The 16,025-nt window shown below is 41.3% G+C and overlaps 1 protein-coding gene across 1 annotated transcript in view; it reads right to left on the bottom strand.

The window, feature by feature from the left end:
- ITIH5 (inter-alpha-trypsin inhibitor heavy chain 5) overlaps window positions 1–16,025 on the bottom strand; it is a 78,506-nt gene that overhangs the window by 47,152 nt on the left and 15,329 nt on the right. Inside the window, exons 3-5 of the mRNA XM_045812924.2 lie at window positions 10,030–10,193; window positions 8,960–9,061; window positions 5,712–5,962 (exon numbers count right to left, since the gene is read on the bottom strand). Of these exons, the coding sequence (XP_045668880.2) occupies window positions 5,712–5,962; window positions 8,960–9,061; window positions 10,030–10,193 (517 nt within the window). The remainder of the gene's footprint in view (window positions 1–5,711; window positions 5,963–8,959; window positions 9,062–10,029; window positions 10,194–16,025) is intronic.

Genomic DNA, 16,025 nt, shown 5'->3' with positions numbered 1-16,025 from the left:
TAACCAACTTAAACCAGGAAAGTGTTGAAAACCTAGTTGCATCCTTTTTTGATTTTTTTTTTCAAGTCCTTTGCCCATATCTTCATTGGATTGTTTATCTTTTTTGGTTGAGTTGTAAGAATTCTTTATATATTCTGGACACCAGATGCTTAGACATACAATTTGCAAATATTTTCCCTATTCTGGAGGTTGTCATTTTAGAATGTATTTTAAGAGCACAAGCTGATACTCTTAAGCTTTCTCCTGTGTTCTTGAGTATAGGATCCCCTCAAAGATGAACCAGATACTGGGAGAAAATGAAGACAGTTATGATGGTCTCCTAGCTCTTGAAACTAAAATTTCCTTTTAATGTCAGGTTAGGGTGACTTCACATGAGTCCATCGGTTTTGACAAAGATGAGGAGTTGAGATTACTTGGGAACTTCAGCTGCGAAGCTTGGAAATAGAGTCAGCAGCCCAGGACTAGAGTTTTAGGGAACAAAGAGGTAGGAATGAAGCTAAATAACACTTGAAAACGGGAAGGCATTCCTCTGGTTTCCATCCCTGATGACTCTAATTTAATTGGCATGGCTAATAGATCTCCAAAAGCTCCCCAGTTGATCCAAATGTGCACTGATGTTCAGAACCCACTGAGCCAGGTCAGGTTGCTGTGTGAAACGGGCAGGATGAAAGTGGACAGTAAGCCAGACTTTGAAAGGCAGGAGCCTCTGCTTTCACTGTGGTCTGGGGAAGAATGAGGAAGAGCAGGAGAGGTCCAGGAAACCATGGCGGGAATCAGGGAAAAGAGAGAAGCTCTTTTGACCCCCAAAATGCACTGAATGATCATGTTTATCTTTTCCAAGAAAGATGGGATACCTAGTTTAAGGGGCTCAAGAATATACTAGAAAGATTACACCAACCCCACTGGGATGGCCTCTTGGTAGTTCTCCATTTCAAGTTCCATCTATGTTGATGAACAGAAGTTGCGTACGGGAAGAGGTTATTTTCCATCAACTGTGTGAGTAATCCTATGCTGGCCTGTATCCAATTGTAAAAACATGTTGGTGGAAAAGAGAAACGATACACATTTTAATAAGGATCAAAAGTATTCCAAGGGTCCTGTGAAAGGGAAAGAGCAATCTTACTTATTTTAGAAGATGTTTCTGTAGGGTCAGATCTTGACATCATCAATGTCCCTAAAGTCAGCTAGTAAGTTCAAAGTAAGGGTTCCCAACATTTATAGAGCATCAGAATCACCTGGGGTGCTTTAAAAAATACATAAGAACTAGGAGATCAGTAAGGGAAGAAAGGGATAAAGAAAGGGGGGCTAATCAGAAGGGGAATGAAGCATGAGAGACTATGGACTCTGAGAAACAAACTGAGGGCTTCAGAGGGGAGGGGGATGGGTGAATGGGATAGGCTGGTGATGGGTAGTAAGGAGGGCACGTATTGCATGGTGCACTGGGTGTTATACGCACTAATGAATCACCTAACTTTACATCGGAAACCGGGGATGTACTGTATGGTGACTAACATAATATAATAAAAATACATTAAAAAATACAAATATCTGAAGAGACACAGCACATGGATTAGTGGCTGCCTGGGGCTTGGGTGGGAACAGGGAGTGACTGCAAAGAGATACAAGGATCTTTTGGGTGATAGAAATGTTCTAAAACTAGATTGTGGTGATGACTGTACAACTCTGCAAATTTACTAAAAATCAATGAATTATACACTTAAAATGAGAAAATTTTATGCTATGTAAACTAAACCTCAAAAAAACTGCTTTTTTTTTAAAAGCAAAGAATATAAAAGGGAAACTATGAAGGTCATAGAACCATACCTATTTAGTGATAGAAAAATACGCACCCTTATTCTTTAGCTTTGCAACAAAATAAACACGTCAAAAGCACTCATATATTTTTTGGTTTCTCATATAAATTCATAAGAGAGACACACCCAAAAAACAGCTTCCTAGGGCTTACCCTGAGAAATTCTCATTCGAGTGTTTGAGGTGGGACTCAGGCATTTGTACCTTTTTTTTTTTTTTAATCTCTCCAGGTGACTCAAGGGATAGCTGGGTTTGAGTGTCATTCATGTAAAGCAAAAGGGGATAAAACAGGCAAGGCACCTTATTTCTTACTTTATCTCATTCTATTTTATTCTCAGCTCTCAGGGATCTGATCATAAATAAACATTTTCTGCCAAAAACAACTTGGAATCATGGAAAGGGCAGTAATTTATTTGCCCTGGAACATCAGGAAGCTCAAGATTTTAACACAGAAAGTGAAATAACCAGCCTTGAACCAACCACATACCTAGAATATCTATCTTGGCATACACCTTCAGAAGCTCACACGTCCCATGATGTTCCAGGAGAGGCTTAGTTTCAGACACTCTATCCCACTGAGCTCATAACTCACCAAAATGTTTTAGAGGGGAGAGGAACTGGGGTGGGGGAGGACAAAAGAGAGAGGGAATCTTGTGTTTCACTGGAAACCAATTTATATATCGTTTAGATTTCGAACCATGTACGTGAGTTAAATATTTTAGTAATCCAGTAAGTATAAAGCTTTGACTTCTAAATTACACCTCACAGAAGTAGCTTTTACACTGGGAAGGAGCCCATGGCTTTATGCTGCAATGATTCAGGGCCCGATCCCGATATACCAGACAACTACACGATCAAAAGCAGGCTCTTTGCTTTGAGCCTTTCTTTTCGTTCTTACACAACTAGGGAGAGACATGGAATGTGAACTCACACCCTTGGGATTTTACAATCTTCTATGTACTCAGTTCAGTGGGTAAAAGCATTAAGTTGGAGTCAGATAGCTCTGTGCTCAGATTCTGTTTCTAACAATAATTAAATATGAGTCCTTGTTCCTAGTACTTAAACTCTGCAAACCTTAGCTTCTTCACAAATACAGCGGGGATAAAAAGAGGGCTGTTACAAAGACTGAATGAGATACAGTACAGCAAGTGCTGAGTCTAGTACCGAGCACACAGTAATCCCAATCCAGAAGCGCATCCCTAAGGATGCAAATGGGTCCAGCGGTCAGAGATTTGTTTTGAGAAATTCCAGAAGTCTGATCTCTTAGCGGCAGCCAGATCTAGGAGAGGAATGTACTGGCATAGGTCCACATTCACACAATTACAGCTCATGTTCTGGTGCAAGCCCGATTCTGGTTTGATCTCTACCCTGGGTTTCTTTTGGTGGCACGCAATAGTGTCCAGACAAACATCACAACCTCCTGTGCCTCTCGATGCTGGGGCTGCCATTTTGCAGGGAGAGTAACAGCTGAGTGCTGAAGGACAGCAATGAGCAGCCGAAAGGGAATCGGTCCACTGCACCTGGCTTGGATACACACTTGTGAAATCTCCATGCTTTGGAAGGCAGTATATCCGCTTTGGTACAAAAAGCTAGGAAAACAACTTTCTTAAAAATAAACACATCCCACGAGATCAATGGTCTGGAAAAATTCCTCTGAGATTCTCACAGGCCCAGAATACAAACAGTAAACAACTTTTCGGCTAACAATCATTAATTCATACAGCCTCCAAATATAACACACACACACACACCACAACTCATACACATACATCCCTGAAGAGTCACGGTGGTTCTGAAAATGAGGCAAAGTGTACACATTACGTTACCGCAGCAGGACCACCTGAGTCGTCTCCCACAGCTGAGTGCCTCCCCACGTAGCTGAGCCCCCATCCCAGACACGTGGCCACAGCAGCCCTGCCCTCTCGGAGATCCCAAAAACTCGTAGGGAATCTTCTTCCTCCTGAAAACATCCCTCCTTCACACGGCTGTACATAGGAGAATTTCCCTAGAGATTATGATTAGGAAGAAATGAAATGCTGAAACATCCTTTGTTATTAGTTTGGGTGTGTATTTCTTTTTCTTTCCTAATTTGCAAGCACGTAATTAGCTATCTACTGTTTAAAAGGCATTGTGTTAAATACCGTAAGGAGACAAAGTAATCGGACACAGAAGTGCCTTCCCAATCACTTAGGCTCTAATAGGGGAGATAAGATTTGCACAAGAAAAGTCAATATAAGGTGATAAATATTAATAATGATAAGACTTCGTTAGCAAGCCCTTACTCTGAGCCGGGCATTTCGCATGCACACACACTTCCCAATTACCCTCTGAAAGAGTTACTGTCCCCTCAGTGCAAGCTGAGTCTTCCAAGGCCTAGGTCATTTTTTCCAGGGTTCTAGCTAAGAGCGGAAATAAAATGCATGAACCAGACACACGGTGGCCTCTAGGACGTAAGAATGGTGTGTTATATCTCTCACCATTTCTAAAAGTCAGGTGTTATACGCAAGTAATAAATCATGGAACCTTACATCAAAAAATAAATAAATAAAAAAAATTTTAAAAAGACAGATACCTTGATGATATTTTTAATTTTTCAATGTGATCTAGATTGAGAGTATCAATCTCAGTGTTGGGAATGACCACATAACAAAAGACCTGAGTCCCCCACAGCACCAGGACACACTCCAGTCTGTGAGACGAAACGCCTTGTCCCGTGGACAGTCACGAACGGAACTGCGTGCGGGCGAGAGGAAAGCACGTCTTCCGCACGGCTCAATCTTCCGCTCACCAGCCCTGGGTCCTGACTATTTTCACATTATCTTAAATAACAGCGTTCTCCTTTCCCCCTCTTCAAGTCATGTCTCTACTCTACTCTCAGTCTCATTCCTAAATATTCTCGGCCAAGCAGCCTTCTTGGGATCCTCCAGACTCTCCTTGTGGCCACAAGGGCTGAATTCAGATTCTGCAAATTCACTTCCTGCTCAGCCGTCCCCGGACCTCAATGTCACAGATACCCGAAATCGAGAGATTCTAATCCTGGTGCAACTTTCTGACCCATCTGTCTCAGTCTCCTTAGGGTGAGGCCCAACACCCATGAACATTTCATATAAATTATCAGCTGAAATTAATATAGTAATTAAGAGTAGATTGTATGGAATTTATCATTACCATTGCAACAGAGTGCGATTTAAAAAATCAGAATTTGAGAAAAACCTAAACAGTGGTCCTGGTAATAAACCAAAATGTCCCCACCCTCAATCAAATGTACAGTACACAGCTTTCACCATTTAATTTTAGAAAGAGTCTCACATCATTGAAATGTGTATGTTAGTGTTAAATGTTTAGTGTTTCAAAACTGGATTTTTAGAAAAATAACCCTGTAATCCCTCACCTCCTTGTATAAAAGCATTATTTTATAGACCTTTCTAATCTTTCGTCAACGTCACATTTAACAAACAACATACTTAACATTACAGAGTGTCTACAAGAGTGGCTTTTCCCCCCCATCACATGCTGCATTGTTTTCATAACCATATTTTACTAATCACGTTTGTGTGGCTGAATATTTAGGAAGACAGAACGTTTTTGTTACTACAAATGTTACCAAACAGGGTCCCGTGTGTAACATTCCCAATATTTTAGATGCCTCACCTGGATTAGATGTCCAGAAGTAAGATTAGTATGTCAAATGATTTAAACATCTCTAAATCTTCGGATAGAACCAGCTTTTAAAAAAAAAAACAAAAACAGTACAGGGCACTGCCTTTGTTGTGTTGCTATCTTTTAGATTCTCGCAACTCTCAGAGCCTTTGTTGAAGGGGTGCCATCTGTTTTATAGATTTCTCTAAAGCCAACGCCCCGCTCTGAGTTAGCACAGGACACCCGGCGATTGCACTCACCTTCCCCTCTCCCGCTGCCCTTCTGCCTGCTGTGCTGTAAGGGCAGCACCTCCAGTGACTCGATGCCAGACCTCTCCAGAATGTTCACTTCCACCATCAGCCTCCCCACCAGCTGCTGGGGCCGCACGCTGATAATGTGCTCATACTTCCCCAGCCGCCTCTGTAAGAGCTCTTCATAACTGAGGAGGAAGGCAGCTTTGTCCTTGCTGGGAATCACAACAGAGGCTCTGAACATATCAGTCCCCTTCTCCCTGTAAGGAAAAGAAAAGGGAATACAGGGTCGGTCAGAGAAAGCCAAGTTCCCTCAAATCCCCTCAGGGCCCTGGCCACTCTCTCAAGAGAGTCCTCAGAAGAAAAACTTCGCGTTAGTATTGGGAAGAGAAGCAAAGGTCTGCACTACAGGAAGGTTACAAAGTTTCAAGGAATACCGAAGAGTACAGAATTCAAAGACTGCTGAACTTTCCTGCCTCTCCCTGAGTCAGGCTTGAGGGGGCCAATGGGAAAGGGAATATTGAAATAGGTAAACTACTGGAAAAGAGAGTTTTGGGGTCAAGATATGAATTGCATTCTTCTCTTTACAGGAACGGCCAAATGAGCCTGACATCTGATGTAACTTTAAAATGGCTAATATATTGGGTTTTTACACTTGGTAAAGTTTGGTGGATGTGCCTGGGGTGAGATAAAGAATAAAGGATTGCAAAGAATATAAAAATACAAGCCATTCCAAATGTTTCAGTGCTTGGAGTGAAGGTTCTCTGATTCAAGATGGTAGACAGACCATAAAAGGGATGGTAAAGGATTAAACCAAAGGAATGAGTGGTAGAGGCAACCATCAGTGGGTACGGCACTTCAAAACATTTCTGGAAGATGGGGAATTCAGTAGAGCAAGAACTCTGCAGCTCAGACTGTGTAGGAAGGGACTGCAGTGAAGGATCAAGATGCAGATCATCTACAGAATGTCAGAGAGATGGCAGGCTCTGGCTCAGCATGAGATGTGAGTGGGAAGGGCATCAAATACAGGAAGGAGACCTCCATGTCCCTATATGAATGAGTAACTAAGATGACAGGCTTCCTACACTCCTCTTTCCCAGAGCTAAAAGAGACACAACTATTAAGATGGAAAAGCTTCACTAAAAGCTGGGAAGAATGACTGAAAAAAGACTAACACTTAAACCCATTATTGTAAACTCTCAAAACATCAGGTAGAGGAAACACAGAAAAAGAGTGGTGTTAGTCCACACCAGATGCATCATCAGCAATGCCAGATCTTATAAGACACTGGGGGCAATGTCTTCAAAGTTGAGATGATAAATTATTCTCAATCTTAAACTCTATATACAGTCAAAATATTAATCAAGGTCTCAGAAAGTTTGCCTCTCATACATCCATTCTGAGGAAATTACTTCAGAATATACTCCAGCAAAGTGAAAATGAAAAAAGAAAGAGGAAGATATGGAATGTAAGGAGTAATAAAAGCAACCTAGAAGAAAATGAAAAGAAATCCCAGGGTAAACATTGATGACAAGGCTGCAAAGTGATGACAGTATTCCATGGACCTGGAGACACCATTCTTCCATGATTGACAGCTCTAAAATCAGGATGTGCCTCCCAATCAGTGATGCCTTCCAACTGCTGTTGGCAATAACATGGATATCATTGCTTGCAGAAAACCTCGGTCATTGCTTTCATTTAGTCACCATTTCAAAAGAGTTATGTGTCTTGCTAGATGTTAATAGTGACAATTTAAGTTTTATCTCATAAGAAAAAAGAAAGACAATTAAAAACTCCAGGAAAAACAAATGCATATGTTGTGATCTAACTGAACTCAACTGTGGCATAATGATGAACAAGTCATGAATTGTAATGAAACATAATCCTCATAAAACTCATCTGATAAAGACCACTTGGGATCCACCTGCAGTCCAACAAAATTAGGTTTTAATAAACTGCTGCAGTAAAGGAGACTACACAGCAAAGGCATCATGGAGAATCTGGCCAAACAAAGGAGGACACAAGGTAATATCACAGGATTGGGGGAAAAAGTGGAGTGTAGATAAGGTCAAACGAACCAGTGTTTGGAGGCTCGAAAAAAAGCAGGGCTGTGTGTAAAGTGGTTAGCATCAGCCTGGACTGAGAAGCAAACTCGAGGTTCTCTGTTCTTACGAACTACAAAGTTAAGATACATGTGGACTTTTGTGTCCAACAATGCCTTATCTGAAGCTGTGGACCTTGGCTGCTTTTTGCATCAAAGTAAACCCATGACTCACATCTTCCAGGCAAGAGTGAGATGTTCCATTCTCGCTAATAGGATTTCCAACAGCAAAGTTTCTGACAGTCTATGATTTTAAAGAACAAGCGTTCTCAAAACTAAATCCTTTTTTTTAACGAACAAAAACAGGTTCACAAGTTCACACCAACTTATCTGGATACCAAGATCATTTTTCTTCAAAGGGAACAGATCACTTTTCTTCAAATGGGCTAGTAGAGAGGGAAACAGAATCTTAGTATACCAAGTGACTCTGCAGTTAATGCCATTTATGTAATCGATAAACTCAAATACCGGTTATTGGTTTTCAATGTTTAGATTCAAGTTATAGACAAAACAAAGAAAATACATATCATTACAGATCAGAATTTAGATGTTGGTAATTCTGACAGTGCAAAAGTCAATGATCATGTAGAAAAAGATGGGCACTGGAAATGGGAAAGGGAAGGTTGGGTTTCAGTGAAGGAGAGGAAATTATCATTTAAGATAGTACGGCAGTCTAAGATGGTGTAACACGGCTTACATCGATGGAAGAAGAGATAAGAATATAAAACTGTGGAATGCAGATGGAAGGTGGGAGTGTTATACATATGCTAAATCCTCTTCCATCACCGCAGAGAATCAACAGATAGTGTCTGATGTTCATCATGAAATTTTTAAAAAACTAGAGTACTGTAAGTTTCAGAGTTAGGGAGGTCACTGCAAAAAGAAACTACAGAAATATTAGAAGTGGATGTTTCTAGGAAGTGAGACCTGGGGAATGGGGATGGTAAAATGTTCCTTTTTATTATAAACCCTTTCCTGCTATATTGTTCACTATATATAGTGAATTGAATATATATATATTCAATTACTTACTATACGATAACAATAAAAAGCAGATAAATCCTTGAAGGAAGGGAAGAGTTTGGGTAGGCAAAGGAAGAGGAAATGTGGCCCTTTGCTGAAGTGGATTTTAATTCCTTAACTCAGTGGCACTTACCCATTATCTTCTGAGGTTTTATTCCTTTTCTCTTTTACTTTATCACCATTTTTCTTTTCTCTCCCTGTAATTTCTCCCTGATACACCTTGTCTCCAATGAGCCTGAAACACAAGAGACAGCTGTGTTACCAACTTGCAGTTCCAAGACAAATTCAAACGTGGCTCTCATAACCATGACAACCCTAGAAAATATTTTTATGTGACTCTTGGATATCCAGAAAGAAAGCATTCCAGACCAAGGCACTACTCTGGAATCATTCATTTCATTCTAGGGCAATTTTCAACAGGTCTAAATAGTCAGGCCTGACCCATGGTGCCTCTGGGATTCTCCAGGAGGAAACCAGATCTGCTCAAACAAATTTCCATGAAGATTCACCAGCTTGAATCTCGCCCAGACCCAAAACAAAACCCCCAAATCCACCCTACTTTGCATGTCTTTACCTCCTAGTTCAGAATAGAAGAAAAAATACAGTTTACCTCATATATCATAGGGATCACACTATCTCATCATTGAGATCTCACTTAAACAGTGCCTCTTCTGAGCCACCTCCCTGATTTCTCCCTGCCTAGACAAGCCCCTCTCGGTCTTCCTTGCCATCTTGGAGCACTTGCTGTGCTCTGAAATGATCTCATCTATTGATTTGTTTACTCACTTATTATTTCTCCCCACTGCAATTTCTGCAGCCAAACAACACTGTCTTTTTCATAGAAGTATACTGATCACTTTGAGGTGCTTCTGGCCCAGAGTGGGCACTCATTTGTGGAGGGAAGGAGAGAAAGACAGGAAAAAAAAGGAGAATCGAAGGCAAGAGAAGACAGGAACAGAATAAAAGAAGAGATCGTGAAAAGGAGGGAAGGAAGAAGAAGGGATGGAAGGGAGAGAGAAAGGAAAGAAGGAAGGTAGAGAAGGGAGGAGAACGGGAAGGAGGGAGTCAATCTTCTGAGCCACATGCTATCTGCTGGGAGAAATTCTCGTGCCCAAAGGCTGTGGAGCTCACATCCTCTCAGGCTCACCCTGGCCACCCCACACACATCTCCATTCCAGGGTCTCTGACCAGAGTGCTGCTTACATAGTGAAGTTGGTGATGAAAGCTGCAGCTGGAATCTGCATCTGAAACTCAATTTCTTGGTCCTCGGAAGCTCTATTCAGCATTCTACAGGAAACCGTAGTGAAGGCATAACGAGAAATAATGGTAGACTTCACTGAGAATTCCGTCATCAAGGGTTTGGTTTTCTGTTGGAATTAAAACATGCGGTATTTTCAGGGAAGTGTGAAAGTGGGAATCAACCATTCTGGGGTAGGTGTGAGGCTCTGTTTTCATCAGAGAAATAATCTTCAACTTGGGAGACTTTGACATGTGATTCCTTTCGTCTTTCTTTGTCTGGTCCTGGCTTTCCCACTCACCACTCTCTCCACTCGTAAAACAACTGTGGTTAGACAACCAGCTCATGAGACAGAAGCGCATCTTCTAACCTAACTTTAACAAATGGACACAGTTAAGATTTCCTATTTAACAGAGAATACACACTGTTGAAGAAGTTTAATGAAGTACCAGAATTTTAGAAGTGAAGTATGTGAGGTCTGTAATGCTTTTCTGTTATAAATTTTTAGATCACACTTACAGGGTCATGAATCGATGAACACATCAGGGTATACCTAAAGAAATTCTCATATTTTCAAATTTAATTCAATATCCACTTAGAGAAACTAGATTCCAGAGCTTTCCCATGGAGACTACAATCACATTACTGGAAAGTGGGGATCGATACTGAGCTCAAGACAGTATTTCCAGAAAAAGGAAAGTGTATGCTAATTAAATTTATCCCCTAAGCCTCTGGTAAGAACAATCGCTACATGGAGCAGATTTAAAAGCTGGTTAAAACTTTTCAGTGTATTTCTAGCCTTCACAACGTTGCTCCATCCAATGGCAGCTGGCAGCAGACGCTGAAGAAGGGAGGAAGCCTTAATGAGGAAATCAGCAGAGCAGCTCCTTAACTCCAAGAACTGGCTGAACAACTTAAAAGGCACCGACTGAATGTTTGTGTCCCCTGCTGCCCCCCAACAAATTCATGTGGTAAAGCCCTAACCCCCAATGTGACAGTACTTGGGGATGGGCCTTTGGAGGTGAGTAGGCTTCGATGCGGTCACGAGAGCCTTCACGATGGGGTTAGTGCCCCACAAGAGGAGACACCAGAGAGCTTGCTCTTGCTCATGCGGACACAGAGAAAAGGCTGCGTGAGTGAGAACGTGGTCATCTACCAGCTAGGAAGAGTCCACACCAGAAAATGAACCCTGCCTGATACTGATCTTGAACTTTCCAGCTTCCAGAACATTGAGAAAATACATTTCTGTTGTTTACTACCAGTCTATGGTGTTTTGTTACGGCAGCCCAAGCCGACCAAGGCAAGGCATTATCTCATGATGGAGTTGGACACACATGCAAAGTAGGTGTTTTTTATTTCCTTTTCATACATGAGAAGAAGTCAAGCTTGCAAGCTTACATACTGGCCCATCAGCATTCATGGAGATGAGACTTGAACTCAGTCCCACCTGCTCCAGAGTCCGCACTCACCACCATGATGCTAGGCTGCCTCTGTGGATACGTCTTTCTATTTCCGTGTACTCAAACCCCAGCATGGTCTTCAGCATGCAGCAGGCTCTCCAAAAATGCTGAATGGAACCAGGTTACTCTGATAGGATTCTCCTTTTCCCTACGGGAACTGACCTACCTAGTCAATGTTTATCTCAACCTGCGTCTGCTCTCTAAATTTCTTTCCAGCCCTAAGCTAGTTTTTAAATACATATAAGATGATGACCTGCTGATATCAAGGCATATTTCTCCTGTGATATACAGAGGGAACCTTAAACCCCATTTCAAGAGAGTTTCACAGAGCAGCACAGTTTAAACATGTTTAAATGTTGGAGTCAAATCATACCTTTCACAGCAAACCAACAAAAGCTGGACAGATACTTTATATGACTTGTTAGAGAGGTAGGGCTGAGCCCCCTTCAGCTGAAAGCCCACCGAGAACACACACAAATAGCCACAAGATGGGGAGCCACAAAGAGCAAGGCCAGAATGGGCGCGTGGTCAAGGGATTATTCATCCTTGTGGCTAAACTGCTGGTCTTGGTGACTCAAAAGGATAAAAACAAATGGTAACAGGCTCAGGAAAAATGTTGAGAGAATGTGTACCTTTGGATCGGAAAAGTTGGAAAGTTGGAAAAAGATAAGCACATAGGTTCAGTGAAGTGATGATCAAGTAGGAAAAAAATCTAAACCCATTTGAAAGATTTTTTCACCTGCAAGAGGATAAGTTCTCCGATTTGGTCTGAGAAGGAATTACATCAAAGCAGTGGTTCTCAAGTGTGGTCCCAGAACTAGCAAAAATGGGCATGCACCTGGAAACTCGTTAAAAACACAGAATCTCAAACTCCATCCCAGACCTGTGGAACTAGAAACACAGGGGATGGGGCCAGAAATCTGTATTTTAACAAGCCTTCCAAGGGATCCTGATGTTCAAGTCTGAGAACCACTGTTTTAAAGTAACACAAGGAGGTGGCCCTCTTCATATTTCTTCATCTCTAAGTTAAGAGGAATTAAATGAATCACTAAAATTACATCCATGTCTGAGACCCAGGAATCTAAGGCAAAGCCGAAAGTAAGGAATAAAACTGGGTTTTAGGAAACTATTCTAGAATTTTTAGAAATACTTGATTGTAAATAGTCTCCATGAAAATCTAGTCTCCTTAGGACAACATCTGTCTCTCCAGAAGCGACTTGGATTAAAAAGGGATTCTAGATGTGGTTTAGCCAAATGCTTCTGTTAAATGATCTCATTAAAAATATATAACACATTTCAGGGTGCCTGGGTGGCTCAGTTGGTTAAGCCTCTAACTCTTGATTTCAGCTTGGGTCATGATCTCAGTCAAGTTTGTGGGATCAAGCCCTGCATCAGGTTCTGCACAGAGCGTGGAGCCTGCTTGAGACTCTCTCTCCCTCCGCCCCTCCCTCCACTTGTGCATGTGCCCATGCTCTCCCTAAAATAAATAAATAAATCTTTAAACACACACACACACACACACACACACACACACACACACACACACACACACACCATGTTTCAGTAAAGACAATAAGAATAAGGCTGGGGAAGGTGGTAATGATAATGATCTTAAAAGCACAATAACAGGTTGGGTTTTTATAAATTAAACTTTGTATTTCCTCATCTTATCAAAATGGAACCCTGAGATAAATTAAAGCATGAATTGAGATGCAGTATTTTACTTTCACTTAGGTTTCCCTGGAAATAGGTTTTCATCCTAAATTATCCATATTTCAACATATTCTTTTATCTCCAATATCCTTACATTCTTATATATGTGAATTTGTGAAGGGTCTAAATACCACTGTGCACAACTTTAAATTCTATAGATGCATGAGGTAAAAAGGAACCAATCCTAAAAAAAAAAAAAAAAAAAAAAAAAAAGTGAAGAAAGAAAAATCCCACAAACTCAGAAAATTCTAGTTATCATTCTCTACTTTAAAATGTAAACCAGGGGTGCCTGGGTGGCTTAGTCGTTAAGGGTCTGCCTTCGGCTCAGGGCATGATCCCGGGGTCCTGGGATCGAGCCCCGCATCAGGCTTCTACACTGGGAGCCTGCTTCTTCCTCTCCCACTCCCCCTGCTTGTGTTCCCTCTCTCACTGGCTGTCTCTCTCTCTCAAATGAATAAATAAAAAAATCTTTTAAAAAAATAAATTAAAAAAAAATAAAATGTAAACCAGTTTTTAAAAAAGTATCAAGTAACATATGCACATGGTAAGACCCTCAAATTACGCAGAAAATAAAAGGAAACACGATGGTCTCCCTCCCGTCCTGGAGCTACAGTTCTGTTCCCCAGAGGAAATACTTAAATTAACAGTTTTTGGGATACCCTTCCATAAATACATGTTGTATTGATTTGCTTTAATTTCACCTAACAGTACAGCGTGTTCCTCTTTCTATATCTGCGCATGTTCCAATTATCTAATGCTACATGACAAACCACTCTAAAAACGTAGTGGTTTAACAATAGCAACCATGGCATTTTCTCTTGTGGTTTCTGTGGTCAGGAATTCTAGAAAGACTTGGCTGGCGGGGGGTCGCGGGGGGGAGGCTGGAGCTGTAAGAGTGAGCTCCTGAAGCAGCTCAGGGCTGGCTGACATCTATCTCATGTTGTCCCAGGGCCTCTCTATGCGGTCCTTCCACATGGTCAAGTTCAGGCTAACCATAGCACGGACTACCTCACACATTAGTCTGACCGATGACATGCAAGCTAGAGGCTTCATGAGTGCACATTTCCCAACATCGAGGTGGAAGCTATATCCCCTTTTATGCCCTAACCTTGAAAGTCACATAGCATCATTTCCACCATACTCTACTGGGCAAAAGAGGTGCAAAAGTATATTTGAATTCAAAGGCAGATTCAGATCCAGACCCTATCTATCTCAATGGGAGGAGTGGAGTATCAAAGTGCTGCTATCGGTGAACAATGCAATCTGCCACCGTACAAACCAATCCCTCTCATTCGTCCTTTAATAAATGCACAGGACTTTCTTTTTATAGATGCTCTATATTTTAATTAACCAGTCCCCTATCCCCCATCAACCCTTTATGATTATTTTTCCTGATTGTTTGCCCCTGCCCTCTGACTCATCTATACCAGCAGTCAGTAAACTACGGCAGACAGGCCACAGGATTTTGTAAATAAAGTTTTATTGGGACATAAATTCATTTACATCCATTCATCTGCATATTGTCTGTGGCTATTTTTTTTGCAGTTGAGTAGTTCTGTAATTGTGACAGACTGTACAGCCTTGCAAAGCCTGAAGCACCTACTACCTACTCCTTTAAGTAAAAGTTTGCTGATCCCTGGTCTGCATTATTTAAAAAGATAAAACCCTGATTATCAGTCATTAACGTACCTTTACTGATTGGTGTGTTTCAGGAAGAAATCTCAAATTATATAGACCACAGGCATTTTTATTTGACTTGCACAATCTTTTAAAATTTTTCATTAAGGGGACATTTAAAAATTGGAAAGTTCACATAGAAGCCCACAATGCCCATTTCTCTTGGAACAGATTGCAGGAGCAACTCTGGATGCACATTCCCGCATGACCATAGGCTGCGGGGACTAATGGTGGCTACTGGTCTAGATCAGACCCAAGTCCCATACTCCCAGCTCCCCATGCCCACCAATCCCAACTGTCTCACAAACACTAAGGCTGAGGGTGGGTAGCCATTTTCACTGTGTTCTTACTAGATTTTTTCTTGTTCCGAGCCTATTCTGCTTATCGATGCCCTCTGTTCCTACTAGATTAAAAGCGGCCACAATCTATACACCTATGTTCAGAGCAGCGTTATTCACAGGAGCCAAGATATGGAAGCAACTCGTGTCCATTGACAGATGGAGGGATAAACAAAATGTGGTTTAGACATAGAATGGAATATGACTCAAAAAAAGGAAGGAAATTCTGACACATGCTACAACGTGAATGAATTTTTTAAAAAGATTTATTTATTTTAGAGAGGGCAGAGGGAGAGGGAGGGAGAGGGAGGGAGAGAGGGAGAGAGAGAGTTCTGGAGATGGATGGTGGTGATGTTTGTATACGGTGTGAATGTACTTAATACCACTGAACTGTTCACTTTACAGTGACTTAAAAGGTAACTTTTGTGTTACGTGTATTTTAATAGAATAATGAAAAAATTGAACAAATTTTTTTTGATGACACAAATTCTTTGCTCTTCTTGCCATTGAGAGGTGGAGTTGAATTCATTCAATCTTTGAATCTGGGCCACGGTGACCTACCACTTACCTCTTTTATATAAAAGTAGAGTAATAACTGGGAAAAGAACTTAGTAAGTTCCCAGCTTAGAGAAACACAGCTCCAGCTGCAGGCCATTCCAAATGAAATCTAGCTCCTTCAGTAGATAATCCTTGCCCAGCACTGATCGGACAATAATTCGAAATTTTCTTCACTTGGTACCCTTGAGACTGTTTGTGATGTCATGCTGAGTTGTC

The sequence above is a fragment of the Ursus americanus genome, chromosome 31 (assembly GCF_024610735.1).
Source record: "Ursus americanus isolate L20-20 chromosome 31, mUrsAme1.1.p, whole genome shotgun sequence".
Lineage (NCBI taxonomy): Eukaryota > Metazoa > Chordata > Mammalia > Carnivora > Ursidae > Ursus > Ursus americanus.
Note: the sequence above shows the minus strand (reverse complement) of the source record. Positions and strands in the feature narration are given on the sequence as shown.